The sequence below is a fragment of the Erpetoichthys calabaricus genome, chromosome 9 (assembly GCF_900747795.2).
Source record: "Erpetoichthys calabaricus chromosome 9, fErpCal1.3, whole genome shotgun sequence".
In the NCBI taxonomy this organism is placed as follows: Eukaryota; Metazoa; Chordata; class Cladistia; order Polypteriformes; family Polypteridae; genus Erpetoichthys; species Erpetoichthys calabaricus.
In genome coordinates this window covers 97,252-116,895 of record NC_041402.2, presented here as the reverse complement: position 1 = coordinate 116,895, position 19,644 = coordinate 97,252, and the positions used below count along the sequence as shown (strand labels likewise).

Here is a 19,644-nt window from a genome sequence, read left to right as displayed (position 1 = left end):
CCACACTGGATAACACTGGCATGAGGAGGGGACGGGATAGTTAGCAAGGGTCTGGGCTGACAAAACATCACGAGTGTGATGCCACCGTCTTCAAGTATAGGGGACAGCGCCATTTGTGGAAATGATTCGAAAAAACTTGTGGAAATGTGACAGAATCGACTCGCAGCATGGCACTCCAATGAAGGGGCACCTCTGTAGTGAAGAACACTGGTGAGTTCTACAAAGTGTGGCCAGGAATAGAGGGTTAAGTCAGGGGCTGAAGTCAGCAGAGTTGGCACATAAGATGCCACTGGAGCTGACTGGGGTCAACTGGGACCACAGTTCACCACTTCAGCTCATTGGCATTTGGGTGAGCCGGGGACTGGCATAAGCCATGTAGTTCAAGTAAGGTGCAGTGCAGTCTCACTGAGGTGGGCCCTCCAGACTCAGACGTTTAATGCCCTCCATCATTGACCCCGCTTGGGGTCACCTTTGACGCAGATCTTCCAGTGCTGATGCCCGGCAGCCTGTGAAGTGACCACCTGAACGAGGCCTGGACATGGCATGGCCACCTGACTCAATGATCCACTTGTGCATTTTGGTTCGGCCGTCTAGACAGTGGGAAGGCATCACCCATCTGTCCTGCTGCAGCCTGCCAACTGGCACATGTGATGGCCATGTCAGTCCGTAATGAGGTGGTTGTCACCAACTCCACGGAGCTCCTAGCGTGCCAACCGATGTAGCACCTGACAGTGCCCAAGGCCTCTCTGCCCAGGCTTTCTACTTCTACTACAAATCACATTCCGGAAGCAAGCAGGTACCCAGGCCGCCTGCCACTAGGCCCTTGAGAGCATTTAGCTGGCATCACACAGTTTGGCGACTTGGCGTTAACTTTAAAGGTGCAGGGCAAGAGGCTCATGGAGGGGAGCAGCGAGCTGGGCAGTGAATCGCACCACCTTTGAACTGCTGATTTATTAATATGACAGCATCTGAGTGAGCCATCGTGATCTGGCACTGAGGTGCCCACTGAAGTGCCCACTCATCACTGGGGACGCCCATCGCCCGAGATTCATAGCCTCTTTGCTGCACATCCCGCCATCTCCAACTTAAAGATGGCGGACCACCCAACTGACTTCGCTTTAAATACAGTGTTGTGAAAAAGTATTTGCCCCCATCCTGATTATCTCTGCTTTGGCTAATTCAGCACACTTACCTGTTTCTGGTCTCCAAATAAATTTCATGTAACATTAAAGATCACCCAAGTAAACGCAGCCCAGTTTTTAAATGACCACCTCAGGTGGTTCACAAATGCCTGTGAAAAAGTAATTGCCCTCTAAGTCAAAAAAATCAACCAATGAAGTAAAGGTAGATGACACATGACCCAGCCGAACTGCCAGCAAGCTCTAAACCCAAACGTCACTTCATTAGGACCTCTCCAGCAGCGTGAAGGTGGCCTAAAGGTGACAACAAGCAGCCCACCATGTCCTGATCGAAAGGACCTTAAACCTAAGCCCAGGAAGAAATCTGTCCGTTACCAAGTAATCGCTAAAATGCCAGGCCTGCAGCAAACCACCGTCATCATGTCGCGGTGCCCAGGAGTAGCCATCCCATCGAAACAACTCCAATCATGTGCAGAAAACGTACCCAGGAAGTCGAGAAAGAACGAGACCAACATCTAGTCCCCTCAGGTCAGTGGTGCTGAATGACCACAGGAAGTCCAGAAAGTTCTGCTTAACTCGAGCACTGAGGTCAGCGCCAGGGAGTCAACAGCATCCAGGGGTGCCAGTGGCAGCGATCCAAGGGGGTCCAGTGCCCTGCTATAGCATCCCGTCAGATCAGACGAGGCAGCTTAAGAAACTGAAGCAGTGGAAGGACAGGACCACCCCGTTTTCTGCCACTTACTTGAGGACGAGGCCCCTCATGCCAGCCCAGTTTGGTATAAATATTTACTTTGCCTTTTTTGATTTATAAGCCATCAGATTAAACTTGTAAATGACGCCCGCTCGCCTAATTATTCCACAGAAATATGAATTATTGAAACTCACTCCAAATAATCCCGTGATAAATATTTCACGACGACGCTGCCGCCGCCGCCATATGTACTCGATGCTATAGAAGGGCCTTTAATTTTTAATCAAAACCTCCTTCTCCCACGATGAGCTGCCCACGTGCCCACACACGTTTTGTGGAGGCATCCTGAAAGGGCGGCACCACACCTGCCTGGTCATTCTAGCAGCATCACGTGTCATTTGGCCTGAAACATCTGCCATGTGCCACTTTTCCTTCTGCCCCCTCATGCCACTCCGCCTGTGTTTGAACCCACCTTCTCATTCCAGCTCTTCTGGCAGAAGTGGGCGGCTGCTGTCTTTCAGTGGCCAAGGGTGCAGGAAGTAGCCAGGTGTGCACAAGACTGTACGCGGTCAGTTCTGCCATGCATGCCCATTTTCATTTTGAACTGGGCAGAGCCAACCATGGGGCTTCAACGTATTATGTGGGCACATCTGACATCAGGGCATCTCAAATTCATGACTTAGCTGTCCTGGCACTGCCCAAGTCTTTCACCATCTCAACTCCACACAGGTGGACGGTGCAAACAAAACTCTTTGGGTGATCTGGCATATGCACCAGTTTGTAGGCACAGTGCCAGTTTACTACGGCATCCACCACACAACAACGTCAAGTGGAGTTCAATGAATGGGGCATCGGGTAAATCAACCTGTGGGGGGCGCTGTGGAGATCAGGCCGGACACGCTGGTGGGTGCATCATTTAAGAAAAATCAACTAACTCTTGGCATGTCAGTGGGGTCTGGTCAGCTGCCCTAGCAGAGTGCCTGGTGATGTGAAGGGGGCACCCAACACAGCATCAGTCCCATAAGGCCGGTGGAACGTGTGCCCACCGGTACAACCATCCCAGCATGCGAGCGTCCACCTCAAAATGACAGAGGCACTCCACATGGTAACACAGCAGAGACTTGGGGTGCCACAGCCTGTGGGACCCCAAGTCTGACATCACAGTCCTGAACCCACTTAATGCAATTCAGGGTCAAGGAGGGCCGTTGCCTATCTTGGCAGAGAATGGCACAAGGCAGGAAAGGTCCCTGGACGCAGCGGCAGCTCATTGCAGCGCCCAGTCATGCCTGTACTGGGCCAACTTGAAGTCACCAGTTCACCAAGCTGGCAGCTGGAGTGCCTGGAAGAAAAGCCTCAGGTGACACGACAAGAACGGGCAGCAAACACACAGAGAAGAGGATCAGCAGTGGGACAGCAGACCCCCAGGGCCACTGTGCCCCCCAATTCAAACACACGCTGCCATTCCCTGCTCTTCCTCCCTCATCACACTCGGACTACTTATTCCTCTTAGAAATCTGTAGTCCAGCCTAGCTGGGTGGCGAGGGCACACGTCGTGTGAAAAGTGAGCGTCACCACGGCCAGCAGGACAGGTTTCTACTCCTCACGATACACGGGGTACTCCGGGATGCCCACAGCATGCGCGGCGATGTGGGAGGCCTTACCTGCAGTAGGCGGGGCTATATAGTGCCTTTCCTCTCTTCTACCTCATGGGGGGCTTCAGTTTACTGGCTCAGCCCCCTGTCCCGTGCAGTTCTCGTTCCCTGAGCAGTTCGACTTTCCAACTCAGCACAAACTCCAAACAAAGCAGGGCACCGCGTGACCTCTGACCCCTCAGGTCGCCAGCAGCACAAAACCGACGGCGCCGGAGTTTCACAAACAACACCAAGTGGCCGTGAAGGGAAGCCGAGCCTCCGAAGTAAAGGAGAGCCGCCTGGCGCGACGCCCGAGCTGCAATTCCTTACCCGGGCCTCACGCAGGTGTCCTCCTGGCCTCCCCGGGGGTCCCCATTGCGCCCAAACAGGTCCCACTGCTGTCTCGAGGTCCGCGCTTCAGCAGAGCACCCGACGCCAAGCGGGCAGACTCAGGCAACGTGCTTCCCTCCCTCTCTCTCTTTCTCTCTCTCGCTCGCTCGCTCACTCCAGCTCTACTCCCAGCTCCGGCCCCCGCGGGCAGCTGAATTCCTTACCGACCAGCAGCCAATCCGAGGGAGGCACTCGGAGCGCCGTCTGAAAGGCCTGGCCTCTTCCCAGCCTCTGGAACTCATTCCAGCTGCGACAGTGCAAGATGAATGACTGCAGACAAAGACGAGAGGAACAAACGACGTCGCCGTGGTGAATGAGCCTGGCAGGGAGAGACGGAAAGTCCGAAAAAAGGCCAGAAGTCTCCCGAGTGCGGGCACCGCCACAGTGACGGCCACCGAGCAGCAGGCTGTGACATGCACAAAGTTAGCAGCCCGTGGACGATTCTCAGCTGACCTTTTTACAAGCCGCATGCGGGCACGTGGTGCTCTCGTGAGCCCTCGCCAGCATTCCACCAAATCTAGAGTTACAGTCACGTCACTGCTCGCCATCCTTTCTGTACCCGGACTGGCAGAGAACTTAGAGTTGGGCCAGGCAAAGAAGCAGCCAACTTCACTCATAAGGCCATGGCAATGTGTGCCATCCATTAAAGGGCACACCCCAAACCCTACAGCCAATGAGAAGTCGAGTAGCGGGCATGGCAAAGTACCATGTTTACTTTATATAGTGCACCCTTTGCAGCTGAGCAGGACCAGGTGCCAGTCATGTCTGACCACTAGGGGGCCCTACTAAGTGCCCACTCATGCCCAAATCTGAGGCCCAGCACTTGGATCCTGCCTGTCCACAGAGGGGCAGCAGTGTGCCCCCTCCACTTAAACATCTCCATGACCCATTAGATCTCTTCAGTGGGCACCTTTGGGGTAACCGTTTCTGGAGTCGTGTCCAAGTCTCAGCCGACGTATTCCTACTGGACAGGCACATAATGAGAACTTCAGCTTTCCTGGTGGACTCCATCACTGCCCAAAAAGGGGGACACTCATCATGGAGTCCTCGCACACCACCTTCAAGGCTGCGTTAGTGAGATGTTCGTTTATATAGCGCCATGCACATAGGGCTTTGAATTGGGTGTCACCGAGGCAGAACGGCTAAGGCAGCTTCCCCTGCCCTGTGCCCAGTGCTTCTTCACATGACTGACCCAACAACTGGAATTTGAAGGGTCTGAGAATTTGACGAGATAAATAGAGCAACTATCAAACTGGTGCCACTGGCCGCCAGCAGAGGGCACTCATAATTCAAGCACTGCTGCATTATAAAAGTGAATCAGTGGACCATGGCATTCTGGCCCATTCTGGTTTCAGCAGAACAGGGCACTCAAATGTCGGTGAACTGCCCCGGGTAGACCATCGAGACCCATTATTGGATGGGCAGCTCCGGGGCTTCAAAGTGAGGCATGCATGCCAGTCTCCAGTTCCACATGATGCCTACCTCCCTGCCATCCTAAACCCGAGTCTCCACAAGTGTGCATGAGACTGAAGCCCCGCCCCATTCACCAACTTCTCATTTGATGCCAGTGCACTACCAGGACAACGCCATAACCCACTTCATCTTTGTGCCTTGGTCAAGTAACCTGGGAATGCAGCTCAGACTGAAAGGCACTCCATTTGCTCAAAACAATGCCACACCACTTGCAAGAATTGCCTCCTGGTGCCCAAAGCCACCATCGCAGTCCACAGTACAAACACCAGTTGTGTAACCTGGTGCCACTCTTCGCCCTGTGGAGAAAATGATGAAAGGGACTGGCACACCATGTCACATGTGCCAGTGTACCAGCGCCACATGGGGCTACCTGTCACTTCTAAGGAAAAGTAGCCATAATGGGGACCAGCCCAGTGTCACACATATACAGCACAAGGTTGAGCACTGGGATGGCACCGGGTCACCCTATTAGGTCATCAAAAGGCCATCAGAACCTGCCATCCAACCCCCCTCCTGATCCTGGCTGGGCTGGCAAACTTCCAAAGGCTGCCGACTCCTCAGCCAACCTGTAGTCCTTTAATGACACTTGACACGTGGAAGTAAGGTGACGATCCTCACCTGACGGAGATGTAACAAGGAAACTCAGCAGAGGGCTGTGGCAGTGACCGGGTAATTGACAAAATGGCATGCCAGGAGAGATGCCAGCTCCATGTGAGCCTTACATTGTCTTGAATTGATCCCCCAACTGCATATGTTCACGATGCCACTAAAGGCATGGGGCCAGGACCTCGTCAGGACAACCTTGACACCCGGTGCCCATGTTGCGTGGCTCACCCTGCCTCATTTCCTGAGCATGGACTCACAAGCGGGCACCCAACCAGTGGCGCTGTTCAGTAGTGCTGGGACTGACCCCCCAAGTGTCCCCAAGGCGCCACAAACAGGAGACGAGAGTGCGCCCTCTATCTGCTGGCCGCGGCTTTTATAGCGCCTTTCACAAGTCAGCTCGACAACGCGCCCTTCGAATGGCCAACTGCAGAGCCGCCGGGCGCGCTGATTTCCGTGAAGAGAGACGTCGGCGGACCGAAGTGCTGAGCAAACACGGAGACAAAACGACGAAGAACGGAGAGCCGCCCGACTCGCGGCCGCCCACTCAGCCCCTCCCCGGTAGGGACGGCGGCTCTCTTACCCGGCGCCTTCTGCGGCTCGTTCGCGTCCATGACGAGACGCTTAGGGCGCGCGGCTCCATGCGCTGAGTGGCAGCCGCGCGACTCCTCCGGTGGTCCCGGGCGATCCGAGCATCGCAGCCGCCGCTTCTTGTTGTCCTCGTGCCGCTCGGGCGGCCCGCCGGCCTCTTTTTCTTTTCTCTCTTTTTTCTTTTTGGCTGCTCCTCACACGTTAAAGTCACTCGGTCTCTTTACGCGCTCCCGTTGAGCTCCACATGCCAGCCTCCTCTTCGAGCACAAATCCAAAAGTCCCGTATCGGCAGGGCTGACTGGCACCCGGACTGCTGCGTGTCGTCATGTGCTTCGAGTCTTTGGCATCCCACTGGTGGGCGAACTCGCGGGAGTCGGCCGTCACCGATCGGGGCGGCGAGTTAAAGAAAAAAAAAAAAAAAAACGGGGGCGTGGCGGACGCCAGAGCATGTGACCCGGCGCCCCGGACACGAGCGACCCCCAAATCCGGCCGTCGTCCTCCGAGCCGCGGGCGCTATACTCGGTCGCGGAGCTCTTCTGACCAGTTCTAAAACGAATTGAGACGTTTCGTTTGCTTTCACGACTACTCCGTTATCGAATGCGACTGGCAAAATCGGGGCACGGTGCCAGGGATTCAAAGGGGGCGCGGGTAGGTACGTGACTTTAGAGGGGGTTATAGTGAATTGGGAACTGGCTGCTGGTGTCCTCTTTAAGAGTCACGCCACACCGCCCACCATGCCAGTTTAATGTGTGCCAGTTTAGTACTTTAGCCACCTCTACAAGTCCATCTAAGTGTATACAACCGAGACATCCGCGGATCGTCCAGGGCACAAGGATCCAAAGCTGGAACAGACCCCGGACGGGACGCCTCTCAGTGGGATCTCTGAGTGCGTAGAGCAGCCAAGAAACAAAAGGGGGCTCGTCCACCTCTGAAGTGCCATTGGAGTCATCGCCACGTCGGGCACAACACAGCGCATGGACCATCACGACAGGCAGAGAGGAGGGTAGGGGGTCTGCCACTATCAATCATGTTGAGCCAGCCACGTCACCAGTCAGCGTGTGCCACTTTCACGTCTAATGGGAGCCTTTAAAGTAACGAAACAGCGCGTGACGTCAGCCGGTAGGCTCCGCGAATGCTGGGCACTAAATCACGTCAAAACAGCGGCAGTTGGGCGGCACTGAGCGGGCACAGGTGGCACAACCTGGTGGCTTTTACTGCCAACAACTGACATAAATAACGGGGGCATGGCGTGTCGGGGGGCATTTTGCCGGAGTAAGCGAACGTCCCTACCTGGATAAAATATAATATAGCGCCTGACACATCTGTCCGTGGGTCAGTCATAAAGTGCATTTCACATCTAATATGGTGCCTTTCATTTCAGTTATATAGTGCCTTTGACATCTGTCTGCCATTCCTACCTATCAGAGTCTGCATTTCATACAAACCTATCATATAGCGCCTTTGCATTCTGTCTGTCTGTGTCTGTATGTCTGTAATTACGGTACCTTTACCGTGGGTGTCAGTCAGCATCGCGCCGCCATAGAGTGCCTTTCACATCCAGCTGCTGTGTTTATGTATCTGTTGTGCTGTGCGTGTGCTGCACATCTGGGTCTGCTCGTCCGTTACGTGCTGCATATGCGGCCATCTTGAGCTTCCATTCATGTCACTCTGTCGTCGAGTGCCTTGTATGTCTATGCATCTACGATATAGCGCCTTTAAATGGATCAGTTCCGTAGGTCTGATCAAATCTATCTGTGTGTTTAACACCAACGGCATTTCACGTCTAATATAGTGCCCTTCATTGATGGATCAATTGATCTCTTTCTGTCTGTTTGTCTATTGTATTAATCCATCCATCCATTTTCCAACCCGCTGAATCCGAACACAGGGTCACGGGGGTCTGCTAGAGCCAATCCCAGCCAACATAGGGCACAAGGCAGGAACCAATCCTGGGCAGGGTACCAACCCACCGCAGTCTATTGTATTAATGCCTTTCTGATTGATCAATATGTCATATAGTGCCTTTCACATATCTATCTATCTATCTATCTATCTATCTATCTATCTATCTATCTATCATATAGTGCCTTTCACCTATCTATCTATCTATCTATCTATCTATCTATCTATCTATCTATCTATCTGTTATATAGTGCCTTTCACCTATCTATCTATCTATCTATCTATCTATCTATCTATCTATCTATCTATCTATCTATCTATCTATCTATCATATAGTGCCTTTCACCTATCTATCTATCTATCTATCTATCTATCTATCTATCTATCTATCTATCTATCTATCTGTTATATAGTGCCTTTCACCTATCTATCTATCTATCTATATCTATCTATCTATCTATCTATCTATCTATCTATCTATCTATCTATCATATAGTGCCTTTCACCTATCTATCTATCTATCTATCTATCTATCTATCTATCTATCTATCTATCTATCTATCTATCTATCTATCATATAGTGCCTTTCACCTATCTATCTATCTATCTATCTATCTATCTATCTATCTATCTATCTATCTATCTATCTATCTGTTATATAGTGCCTTTCACCTATCTATCTATCTATCTATCTATCTATCTATCTATCTATCTATCTATCTATCTATCTATCTATCTATCTATCTATCTATCTATCATATAGTGCCTTTCACCTATCTATCTATCTATCTATCTATCTATCTATCTATCTATCTATCTATCTATCTATCTATCTATCTATCTATCTATCTATCTATCTATCTATCTATCTATCATATAGTGCCTTTCACATCTCTCTCTCTCTCTCTCTCTCTATCTATCATATGGTGTAATTCTTACATACCGTAGTCAATGTTGGACTTTTCTCCGCGTCACTCTGTCCTCCATATCTTATTTTGCTTATCACATCTTCTGTATTGCGCCATTCCTATGTATCTGGCTGTGTATTAAATGTCCTTTCTGTTAACATCCCACATTTGTTAGCTTGAGGGGACACCTGTGGCAGCTCAGGAGAATCAAGAACAATAGGCCAGTCCTTCAGGGACACACGCAGGGCCCAATGTGACAGTTCAGTGACATTGTGCCTTTTCTCAACCGTTGCCGGTGGCAGTGCCTCCTCACCAAGGCGCTATATCAAATAAAGGTGGTGTCAAGGACTTGCCAGCGCTGTCCCCACTTGTGACTCGCAAGCCGCACCGTCGAGCTCAGCGTGTCACATCTGTGAGTGTGAAGCCGACATGAGCTCCACCTGGAGGAGGAGGCCGGGCGCTGCACCCATTTCACAGATTTGAACTCCTACCGCACGTGTCCCGTTCGCTGTGTGTGAGTCCGGCGATGACACCACAAGATGGGGGGCTTTCTGTCATCCAAGTGATGTCCCAGAAGCAGAGCAGAGAGTTGGTGTGAAATGTCCTGAAGCCTTCTGACCAGAGCCCAACTTCACTTGTCGACTGGCACTGATCCACGGCTGTGTCCTGGCTTGTGCCCAGTGCCACCGGGGCAGGGTCATGATGACCCTGAATTGGACAGATGTGGCCGAGCCTTTGGTGCCAAGTGAGCACATACAACCTTGGGCAGAGCTCTGCACACAGATGGCAGAACGACTCTTCCAGTCTGCACAGTGAGGATGTTAAATGCCATCCAAAGTAGGGTCCTAGTTTGTGGGGTGCCCCCTGTGTGCCTAACAGACCTGGCCAGAGGTAAGGTGGGATCAAGACATGGACGGGGCATCCGGTTAAACAGAATAAAGGAAACGAAAGAAAACCTCTGGGAGCCCCGGGCTCGGCCGACGGACTGAAGATGGAGAAATGCAAAGAAACGCCAGCCAGTCTGGGAGGGACAAGAGTGACACAGCAAAAGGCCACTTAGTGAGTGTGAGGGTCAGGAGGACAGGTTAGTGAATGAGGTGCTGGACACCCGAGGACGCACACACAAGTATCGCCAGCTCCCAGCACCGAGCCCCTCTGACCGACGAGAACAAGTGAGCCACCATCACGTAGGGTCAGTCAGACGCGCCTGAATGGCGTCCCCGCTGGCATGACAGAGCTGACCACCCACCAAACTGGCACACCCTGGAATCACCTGCATCATGTGACGATCACAATGGCACTCTCAGCACTTCATGGGGGCTGACACACACATGAGGACAATGGCCAGCCAGGCAGCCAAGGTGGCACAGTCACCTGCCCCTCTGGACAGTGCCACCCACTGACAGAACATGTGCAGTCTGATGGACTCTCCTTGGCCTTGCACAAGTGACATTGATGCCATGTGGGTAACCTGGCCCACGAGGGTGTCACCCTCTGCCACAATCTGCTGTCCCCTTCACCTCCCTTAAGGGGGCTTGACCGTCACAACATGTCTCCATCATGGGTTGGCACTGGGCCATCTTTACCCTTCTGACGCCAGGCAGGTGGTCTTTCCTCTGAGCTGTCCAGCCAACACGTCCTCTCAGGTAAGGACCACCCGCACTTGCTGACCTGCTGGAGGGGGCCGCTAAGTGTCAGCCCTCTCCCACTAAATTAAGAAGAAGAAGAAGAACTTGATGTCTGCAGCAGCTTATCATACACTGGCATGCGACTCCAGCTGTTTATTCAACCAAAACAAAGCAATGCCACCGCTGAGTGTGTCACTGTCACTAACTCATGCTGTGGTCACTTACACCAAATACAATCAAACTACTAAAGTTCAAAACCGCCAGACCCCTGGGTACATGCAAGTCCCACGTGTGGTCCAACCACATCTGACTGGCAGACCACCACAGCAGAAGGGACGCCCTGGCATTGCCCCCCACCCCCCTCCCGAGGCCCAATTACCTCCTCACAATGACATCACCACCTTGCCCGCGAGGCTTTTCAGTACTCACTGTTGTCCCCCGATGGCTCTGCCTGGCACTCGGGCATCTGGCTGTCCGCAGGGACGCTGATGGTCCGGCGCAGCAACCTCGCCTTGCATGTCTCGGCGCGCCGTTCCTGAAGCAGCAGCGGGGGAATCTGCAGGCAGAAGAGTGACAAGACGTGAGTGGCAAATGGCAGCTGGCATCGGGAGGACGTGTGGATCACACAGACGCTCCGACTGTGGGTATTTGCCGACTTGACGTCGGGCAGTGCCGCCCACAACGAGGAACTGGGAGAATGACGATGACAGGACGCTGCTCATCTAGGGTCCTTTGTCACACGTCATGCAAGCAGGGCCTCATCACAAGAAGCACACCCGTGAAGACATCACGACATCAGATGCCAACCATTCACCGGACATCGCGCTACTGGCCGGCAACTACAAGACACCCTGAAAGTGAGGGCAGGCTGGTCATGGTCCGAGTGATCCAACAGCGGCCTCTGATGGTCTTCTATCTGATGTCCATGGTGGTGGTGTCCACTGTCGATGGCCTGGGCTTCATGCGTTGTCATCAGTCGCCTCCCACAGTGACGGCCGCCATGGGCTCCAGCCAAGCACCCCAGCACCACTTTATAGCGCCTTACATATGCCAGACGGAGCGAAACACCAAAAAAAACGTGCAAATGGACAAAAAAAAGAGAGAATGACCACGAGGGGGAGCAGAGTGACCAGCACCAGTCGCCGCGCCCGCTCACGTACCTCCTCTTTGTCAAGCAGCACCAGCTGGCCGTCCGTCACAATGCAGAACTTGGGGGTCCACACCGTGCGCTCACTAAATGGATGGCCGCATGAAATCCAGTGGGTGGGCGGCCCCTTCATGTCTGAAAAGAAAAATAAAAAAGACAGAGAGGCTGACCGGGGGGCCAACATGTCACATTTGTGTCACGCCAGCCAACTTTGGCTGTCGATCACTTCTGCTCATCATGGTGGCCTCCGATCTGTTTCTGCTGTAGCAGAGGGCATCTCCTGGCCACAGGCCACCGACCTCCAGGGGACAGCAGGCTCTGCTCCCTGAAGCTGGCAGGCTGGACAGCCTGGCCTGTCACCCATCCACGTTGACAGTTCTCTTTAAAGGTGACATTTATAGGAAGTGCCAGGAGAACCGATGCCACGTCGGCCACCCAACCCGTTCTTCTGATTAGCATGCCCTAAAAACTGGCCATGCCAGGCAGACTAAAGTCAGGAGCAGCTGGACTCAGGGCAGTGCCCTCAATGGTCTGGTAACGCAGCGTAAGGCACACAAGTGTTTCATTTTATAGCGCCTTTCACACACACAGACACAAGCAGTCTCTGAGCACAAAGCAGAGTCTCAGTGTTTATAGCACCTTCCAGCCTGCCAGGTTGACGACATCTGAGGTTGGTAATGAACATCACATGTAGGTCAGCCTGGCATCGCCCACACAGCCGTCACGACAGATACAAAGTGCCTTTCTTTACCTGTGCCACTCGATGTCCTTCAAGGCTCGGTGGTGGAGAGCGGTCCAATTCTGAAGACGAGGCGCACAGTTCGACAGCCCACTCGACAAGCCGCTCGTCCCTGGCACGGCCCTCCGCTCACTGATTCAGCTTTCGGCACCAAAGAAAATCGTCAAAGGATCTGCGGAGTCGGCAGCCCTCACAGCACATGTGACTCCAGCTGGCTGCTCAGCTGCCATCCTTGGCGCCCTCTGTCACCAAGGCCATCTATGGATGCACAGCCACTGTACGTGTGGCACACTCCTCCTCCTCTTGCTCAGGCTGTGTGCCCACCGCTGTATCTGGGACTGGAATGGGACCCAACCACCAAACTGGAGTTCATTCACAGTTACCAGTTTGGGCAACTCAGGGAGCTCAGAATGCAACCCGAGTCCCTGGGGCTGCATGGCACAAGCATCTTTAAGTGACTTGTGGCACACCAGGCTGTCCTGGGTACCAAGTGACAGGGTGCCTGGGGTGAGATGAGCTTCTTGGCAGCAGACATTAGACAAAGGTGGTGAGACAAAGCCAACTGAGGGGCGCACTTTGACTGCCTAGTGGGCAATAGGAGGGGAGCCCACAAACATGCTGGAGTCTGTGTGGGCACAGTGATGGGTACCTGATGGAGTGCACTGAGAGCAGCCTCAAGCCATCTCTATGGTTGGACACATGGAGAGAAGCAGGTCAGCAATTGGGAACTGGGCAACACTTGACCAGGAGATGAGAAAAAGGGCACCACAAGGGCATTTTGTGAAGAAGATGAAGGACACAAGCAGAGAAGGGCATTCAGCATTGTACAGAGGAGGCAAGCGGGGCTCATGACAGCCAAAGATCATGGTGCCACCCAAGGGCACAGAATTCAGTCATCTGAAAAACTGACCAGACCCCAGCAACAATTCAACACCAAGAACACCACTGGTGACAGTCAGCTGCCAGTCCCTACCTTGGCACCTCACCGGGTTCTGCAAGACTCGACTCTCCCACATAAGTCCATCTGGCCAGCTGCTCATAGACATTAGTGGTGTCAGCATAACGGCCAGAGGTGAGTGCCCGTCCTGCTGAGAAGTGGCACCCCCATCTGGGCCCATGGATTACAAAGGCCCTGAAGAACCACTGGGGTCCTCAAACAAAACCAAGCACCTCCAAATATAAAATGAGCATAAACACCGACAGGCCTCAGCAAAGACTGCTGGTGCTTGGCACTGATCTCAAAGACTTGGCATGAGCAGCTTTACCAGCAGGGTGAAAAGGGCAACATGGGTTCAAGACAGGTTGGCAACTGTAGCTCCGTCCATCTGCCCAGCTAACAGTATATGCTCAGCATCCCTCATCATGGGCTGGGGACTCCCAGAGGTGACATTCATCCAACCATTTGAAAGGGCACACTGGGCACATGGCAGGGATACAACCTGAACCAAGTGCCAGAACATCACTGGCAGCGGAATTCTGCAAGAAAAGCCAGACAGGCACAAGGATGATTTTCAGACCACACACTGGGCATGGCACTGGGAGGCAGCAGGGCAACCCACTGAGTCACCTTGCCAGCCACCACTGGCATCTACTGCTATGACAGGGTGAAATTCAGCAGGTCCATAAACTCTAGTAAACCCTTGAATGTCACCATCAGCGGTTGTTCACAAAGTAGTTTATATAGCGCCTTGACGTGTAGAGGTCCTGCTGAGTCTTTATAACGCACTGGTGACACCTCAGCTGTGGTCCTGGGGGCAGTTTGGGTCTCCAGAAAGACAAAGCAGCACAAGAGAAGGTCCAGAGAAGAGCGACTAGGCTGATTATGGGGGCCACAGGGGGTGAGTTATGAAATAAGAGCCTTTACAGTGATGAAGAGGAGACCTGAGTGAAGTGTTTGAAATGAGGAAGGCCATCAGTACAGTGGGTCGAGACGGTGACTTAATAATGAGGTCATCAAGGACATAGGGGGACAACCTGAAACCTGGTAAGGGGAAAGGTGAGTGACCAAGTAACGTGGTGGGCAGGAGGACTTCAGGGATCCTCAGGAAGATTGAAGTGGACAGGACTGGTGCGCTTTGGTGGGCTGAATGGCCTCTTCTGGTCCAGACTGATCTCATGCCCTACAGGTCTTCTCCTGGCATGTCCATTTCATCATTGCCCCTCACTCAGTGAGGTGACTTTGTCACTTTGGTGCCATTGATGAGGCTTGTGCTCCCAGCAAATTCTGCAGTCTGTTGTGCTGAAGGCGAATTCCCATAACCTTGGACAGGAAGGGGCACCCCTGTCACACAGCAGTGCCAAGGAGGCCATCGACGTCAGAGGAACAAGACTGTGCTGCGATCCTGGGCCTGACAAACTAAAGCTGCCCCTCTGACCCCCCTGGACGAGCCTCGAGAGATTCTGAAATCCAAATGTGAAATATGCTGGTAGAACAAGAGGGCATTAAACATGGCGGCAGTGGCCGTGGCCATGTCTCCTCGATGGTACTGAGGGAATCAGAAGTATCAAGGAATTCTTGAGGTGAAATTCACAAATGGTGACAGCTGAAAACATTCAAGTCAGTCAGCCTGACCTTAAGGGGGCGCCCTGCAGACCTCACTGAACTGGCGAGGTCTTCAAAAGGTGGCTGGAGAAACAATCAAGATGACGCCGGCCAGGGATTGGTGACAGGAGGTGATGACCACTGACGGGGGCTCCACAAGTCATCAGCTTTGTTCAAAGTTGAACAATCTGGGGGTCACCCTTCACATCAGACGCTCATCCTAAGGACTTATTAACGAGGTCACAGCTCCAGGGTATCTAAAATGAGGAGACCCTTGAAGGGTCAGATGCTTTCCAGTTCCGGTGGAACCCAACTTAGGGAGATTTTCAGAAGGGGGCTTTGTGAACAACTGCAGAGAAGAAGAAGCTCCAGGTGTTGGGGTATGAAAAGTGGAATCCAGAAGGGGTCAGTCCTGAGCCGTTTTAGTAAACCTAAACTAGCTGATAAGAGAAGGACCACACTGGTCAGGTGTGACAATGACAACCAAATGGTGGACCATCAGAGGAACCATGACGGGGGGCCTGGGCGATAAACAGGAGGGGAGACACATAGAAAGATGAAATGTCAGCTCTGAATGCACAATAGGAGGTCCAGGGTGAGGGTGGGTATCCAGGCAGTGACCACAGCGGGTAACATGTTTGGTGATATAGCGCCTTGCTGAGCTGAATGGCCCTGCTAATGTTGGCAGTTTCTGTAAAGCTGCACTCGGCCCATGGAGGTGGTCCATAAAACACTCCGAAGGTCTGCGGGAGGCGCTTGCTGTTCCTGTGGATTTTCGAGAGACCCTCGTTTGTCCCCAAGGGGGAAATTTGACTTTGTTACAGAAGCTCTTCAAAAAAATCAATCGATAAATCAATCAATAAATCAAATCGATACACACACACAGTTTGGTCTGAACACACAGCACAACGACATTAAAGCAAGAAAAGTAAAAGGAAAGAACACTTGTAACTTGGCAGTCCCAGTTAGGGCGCTGTATGGACGTATTGCCTCTCGTCATTAAGGACCCCCAGTTGTCCTCAGTGTTGGTGTGTCAGAGAGAGAATGTGCAGCGTTGTTCATAATGGCGCTCAGTTCTGTTTTAATTCTCTCACCCAGGGGGTCCAGAGTGTGTCCCATAACTGAGTCTGCCCTTTTAATTAGGTGGTCCTCTCTGAAGTGATGTCACCAATCCAGCACACCCCACTGACTGTCACAGAGTTCTAGAAGGTGTGAAGGATGTCACTCCCCACAATAAAGGACCCCTAAAGAACCTGCTCTGCCCTTTCTTTCAGTATATTGTTCTTCTGTGTTATGAGACCAGTCCAACCCGTCATTAATATGGACCCCCAAGGACTTGTATGAACGGACCACTTCACTCCTTGAATTGTGACCACACGTAGAGGCTCTTTGGTGAGGTGAAAGTCAGTAAGCAGGTCTTTGGTTTTGCGGATGTTCAGATGCGGACAATTCTCAAAGTTCTCCCCTGACTCCTCTCCTCCATCACGTCCCCCTGATTGACAGACCCCATAAGTGCAGAACATGTGCAGAGTGAAGCAGACAGGCCCGTTCCTCCCTGAACCTCACAGGCTCTGGTCTGCCCGACTGATCACCCCTCATCCGTTTTCTCCTGTGGTCTCGGTGACAGGCGCGCCATCAAACATTAATGATGACAATGCTGCCATGCCACATCAGAGCTGCCACAGCAGTAGTCATTGATCTTGTCACAGGTTCAACATTTTATGACAGGCCTGAGTTCCGCTCATATATAGTGCCCTTATATCCTGCCAGTTGAGATGTGACAGCAGGTGACATGGCCTACAGCAGGCTGACACCTGCCTGCTTGTGTGACATAAAAGAGAGACAAAGGCAACAGAGGCCTTCGTTCCAAATGAATTTGGGAAAGAAAGAACGTGAATAAACAGCTCCGGAAAAGCAGGCCGGGCTGAAGGATCAGCAGCGCAGCACAGCCGACGTCACCAAGCGTCACGACTTTGTGTCACTGAATGTGTGCCACTCAGCAGACGCTCAGCGAGAACAAAACAACTTCTCTGTAATGACAGCCTGACGTCGAAGCCAGCATCTCGCCCGCCATTCATTCCTCGTAATTACAACGCACCGCCGGTTTGCCGCCCACACACCTTGAATGGTAGATGAGAGCAGCACGGAGCAAAGTGGGCAACTCAGCCGGGCACCTGGTAAATAAATTGGAGATGGCTGGGCACTCGAACTCAGTGGCCGAGGGTGGGCACCTCGTGAGCTCTTCATGTGCCAGCCAGTCGACTGGTGACCCAGCAAAACAATTCGGATCCTCATTTTAGCTTATACTCTGGCAGCCTGCCATGGCCCCACACTCGATTAGGGTGCCCTGAAAGCGGGTGGATGAAAAAGCACCAAAGTGGGCCATGCAACACGTTTTGCTCCCTCAGGTCCTGATGTCACCCTACAGGGTCACAACCTGGCAGCCCCTGGAACAACACCAGAGTGAGGCCTGGATGAGATGTGAGCCCATTACAAAACACAAAGCCCTGGCACACACACGGGCACAGGGAGGACACACAGACATCGCACGCAGAGGCAGTGCCCAGGCTCTGGAGCCGTCAGACCACTGTGCCAATTGGCTGCCTGTTTACAGTGATGGCATAATCAAACAAGCAAGAGGCACACAAGTGGCATCACCTGACCAGATACTAAGAGGAGAGACCAAATCCGCCCAACACTGGGTGGTCCTCTGGAGAGGCAGACATTACGGATAAGGCAGGCTTTAGACACAAACGGGCTTGAGTGTGCCCCGGGGTGTTCAGGGCGGGCTCCTGTCCTGTCCTGTATTGTCCCTTCGGCCTTTGGCTCCTGCTCCCTAATGCATTGCTAGGAATCAAAAGTGGAGCGGAAACTGAGCTCAGGCTACAGGGGTGTCATTAAAAATAAACAGCAAACTAGCTGCTCCCTGGGCACAAACAAATGCCATGGGCGATGCCCATATTCATGTGGATGTCCAGAGCAGAGCAGAGACCTTGAGATGGCTGACCCTGACTGAATCCAGAAAGAGCAACACAAGGAGCCTTGGCAGCAGTGCTAACAGGCCAACGTGAGGTGAGAGAATCCCGAAGTAGTGAGTTCATGCCAATACCAACGGTGGTTGGGTCATGCCACTGTTTAGCATCTTCATCTGGCACACTTTAAGAGGAGGCCTGCGACGGTGCCAGCGCCGATAAGGTCAGTGAGGTAAAGGGAAGCCAATGTCCAGCATGCTCTTCTGCTCACCAAGAGGTCTCTGCTCTAAGCTTACCTGATGCCAGGGTAGTGATTTATTGACTGGCACTCCTATTACACATGTTCAGCTGTTTGGACTGGCAGCTCCACTCCTGCCCAAGGCATCACACGTTTAGCTCACCGGAGTTCTCCATTAAAAGTATGACAGGCCCAAATCAACCCTGCCAATCAAAGATGGCAAATGGGCAACCATGGACTTTCAGAGCTGATCTGAGGAGGGTGCAGCTGCCAGCTCCAGATGCTCATCCTCACTTGGCACATTCGGCCCAGCTGGCAGAACATTTCCCAGTAGTTACCTGCGCCAAGGGCCACTGAAGTCGAGGGATGGCCATGTTTTGTATGGTCGCCATCTTGAGTCCTGTGAGTTTCTCTCATTCAATGTAAGACAGAAAGGAAAACCCAAAATGGCCAACATGGCAAAAGCCGTGGCATCGAGCAGAGCATTAGGCCGTGAGCAGGAATAGAGCAAAAGAAAGTGGCACTGCAGCTGGGTACCCCACCGCTGGGTCAAGGCCCTCCACCACCCGCCGCCTTCAAATCAATCCAACGTTACTCGGCCTTCCTTGTAGTTTGTTTGACCCACTTGTGTTGGCGCCCGCCAATCTTGTCCGCTCAGTTCCAGGCTTGTATTCGTCCTTTCAATGGGCACCTGACTGTGATGCCAAGGCCAGTGCTAGGGGGTCTCGTCTTGTAGGCCTTGACTTGCCATAGCTGCAGAGTCTCCATCTCTGTGCTTGTGGTCACTCTGAGTGGTTTTGGACTTTTTTTATTGTTAGAAGTGACTTCTGATGCCCAGATGAGCTCTAACCAGGATGGTGTTGGCAAGTTTTTGGGTTCGTGCCACCGCCTCTTTGGGAGATTTGACATCAGGTGACCTCTCCTGGCTCAGGCCTGGCTCATTTTTTATTTTTTTTAAAACTTGTCTCAATGTCACAAAGACCACAAAATGTCCACTCCAAAGTCACGGACACAAGTTGTGTGGCGGGCAGCCGTCCTTATTACACACAC

The 19,644-nt window shown here is 52.5% G+C and overlaps 2 protein-coding genes across 5 annotated transcripts in view; one reads left to right on the top strand and one right to left on the bottom strand.

Moving 5' to 3' along the window:
- The window catches only part of dab2ipb (DAB2 interacting protein b), a 170,888-nt gene extending 159,406 nt beyond the window's left edge, over positions 1-11,482 (bottom strand). For 3 of the 4 annotated variants that reach the window (XM_051932095.1, XM_051932098.1, XM_051932100.1), the window contains exon 1: positions 6,511-6,887. Coding sequence is in view for 1 of the 4 variants with exons in the window: in XM_051932098.1 (XP_051788058.1) it covers positions 6,511-6,570 (60 nt within the window). In the remaining 3 variants the exon portion in view is untranslated. Of the gene's footprint in view, positions 1-6,510; positions 6,888-11,385 lie in introns of those variants that run through there. The other variant, XM_051932097.1, reaches the window with a different exon arrangement.
- ttll11 (tubulin tyrosine ligase-like family, member 11) overlaps positions 1-11,664 on the top strand; it is a 188,403-nt gene extending 176,739 nt beyond the window's left edge. The window contains exon 10 of the transcript XR_007935866.1: positions 11,653-11,664. The gene's annotated coding sequence lies outside the window, so the exon portion shown is untranslated. The remainder of the gene's footprint in view (positions 1-11,652) is intronic.
- Positions 11,665-19,644: the final 7,980 nt, after the last annotated feature.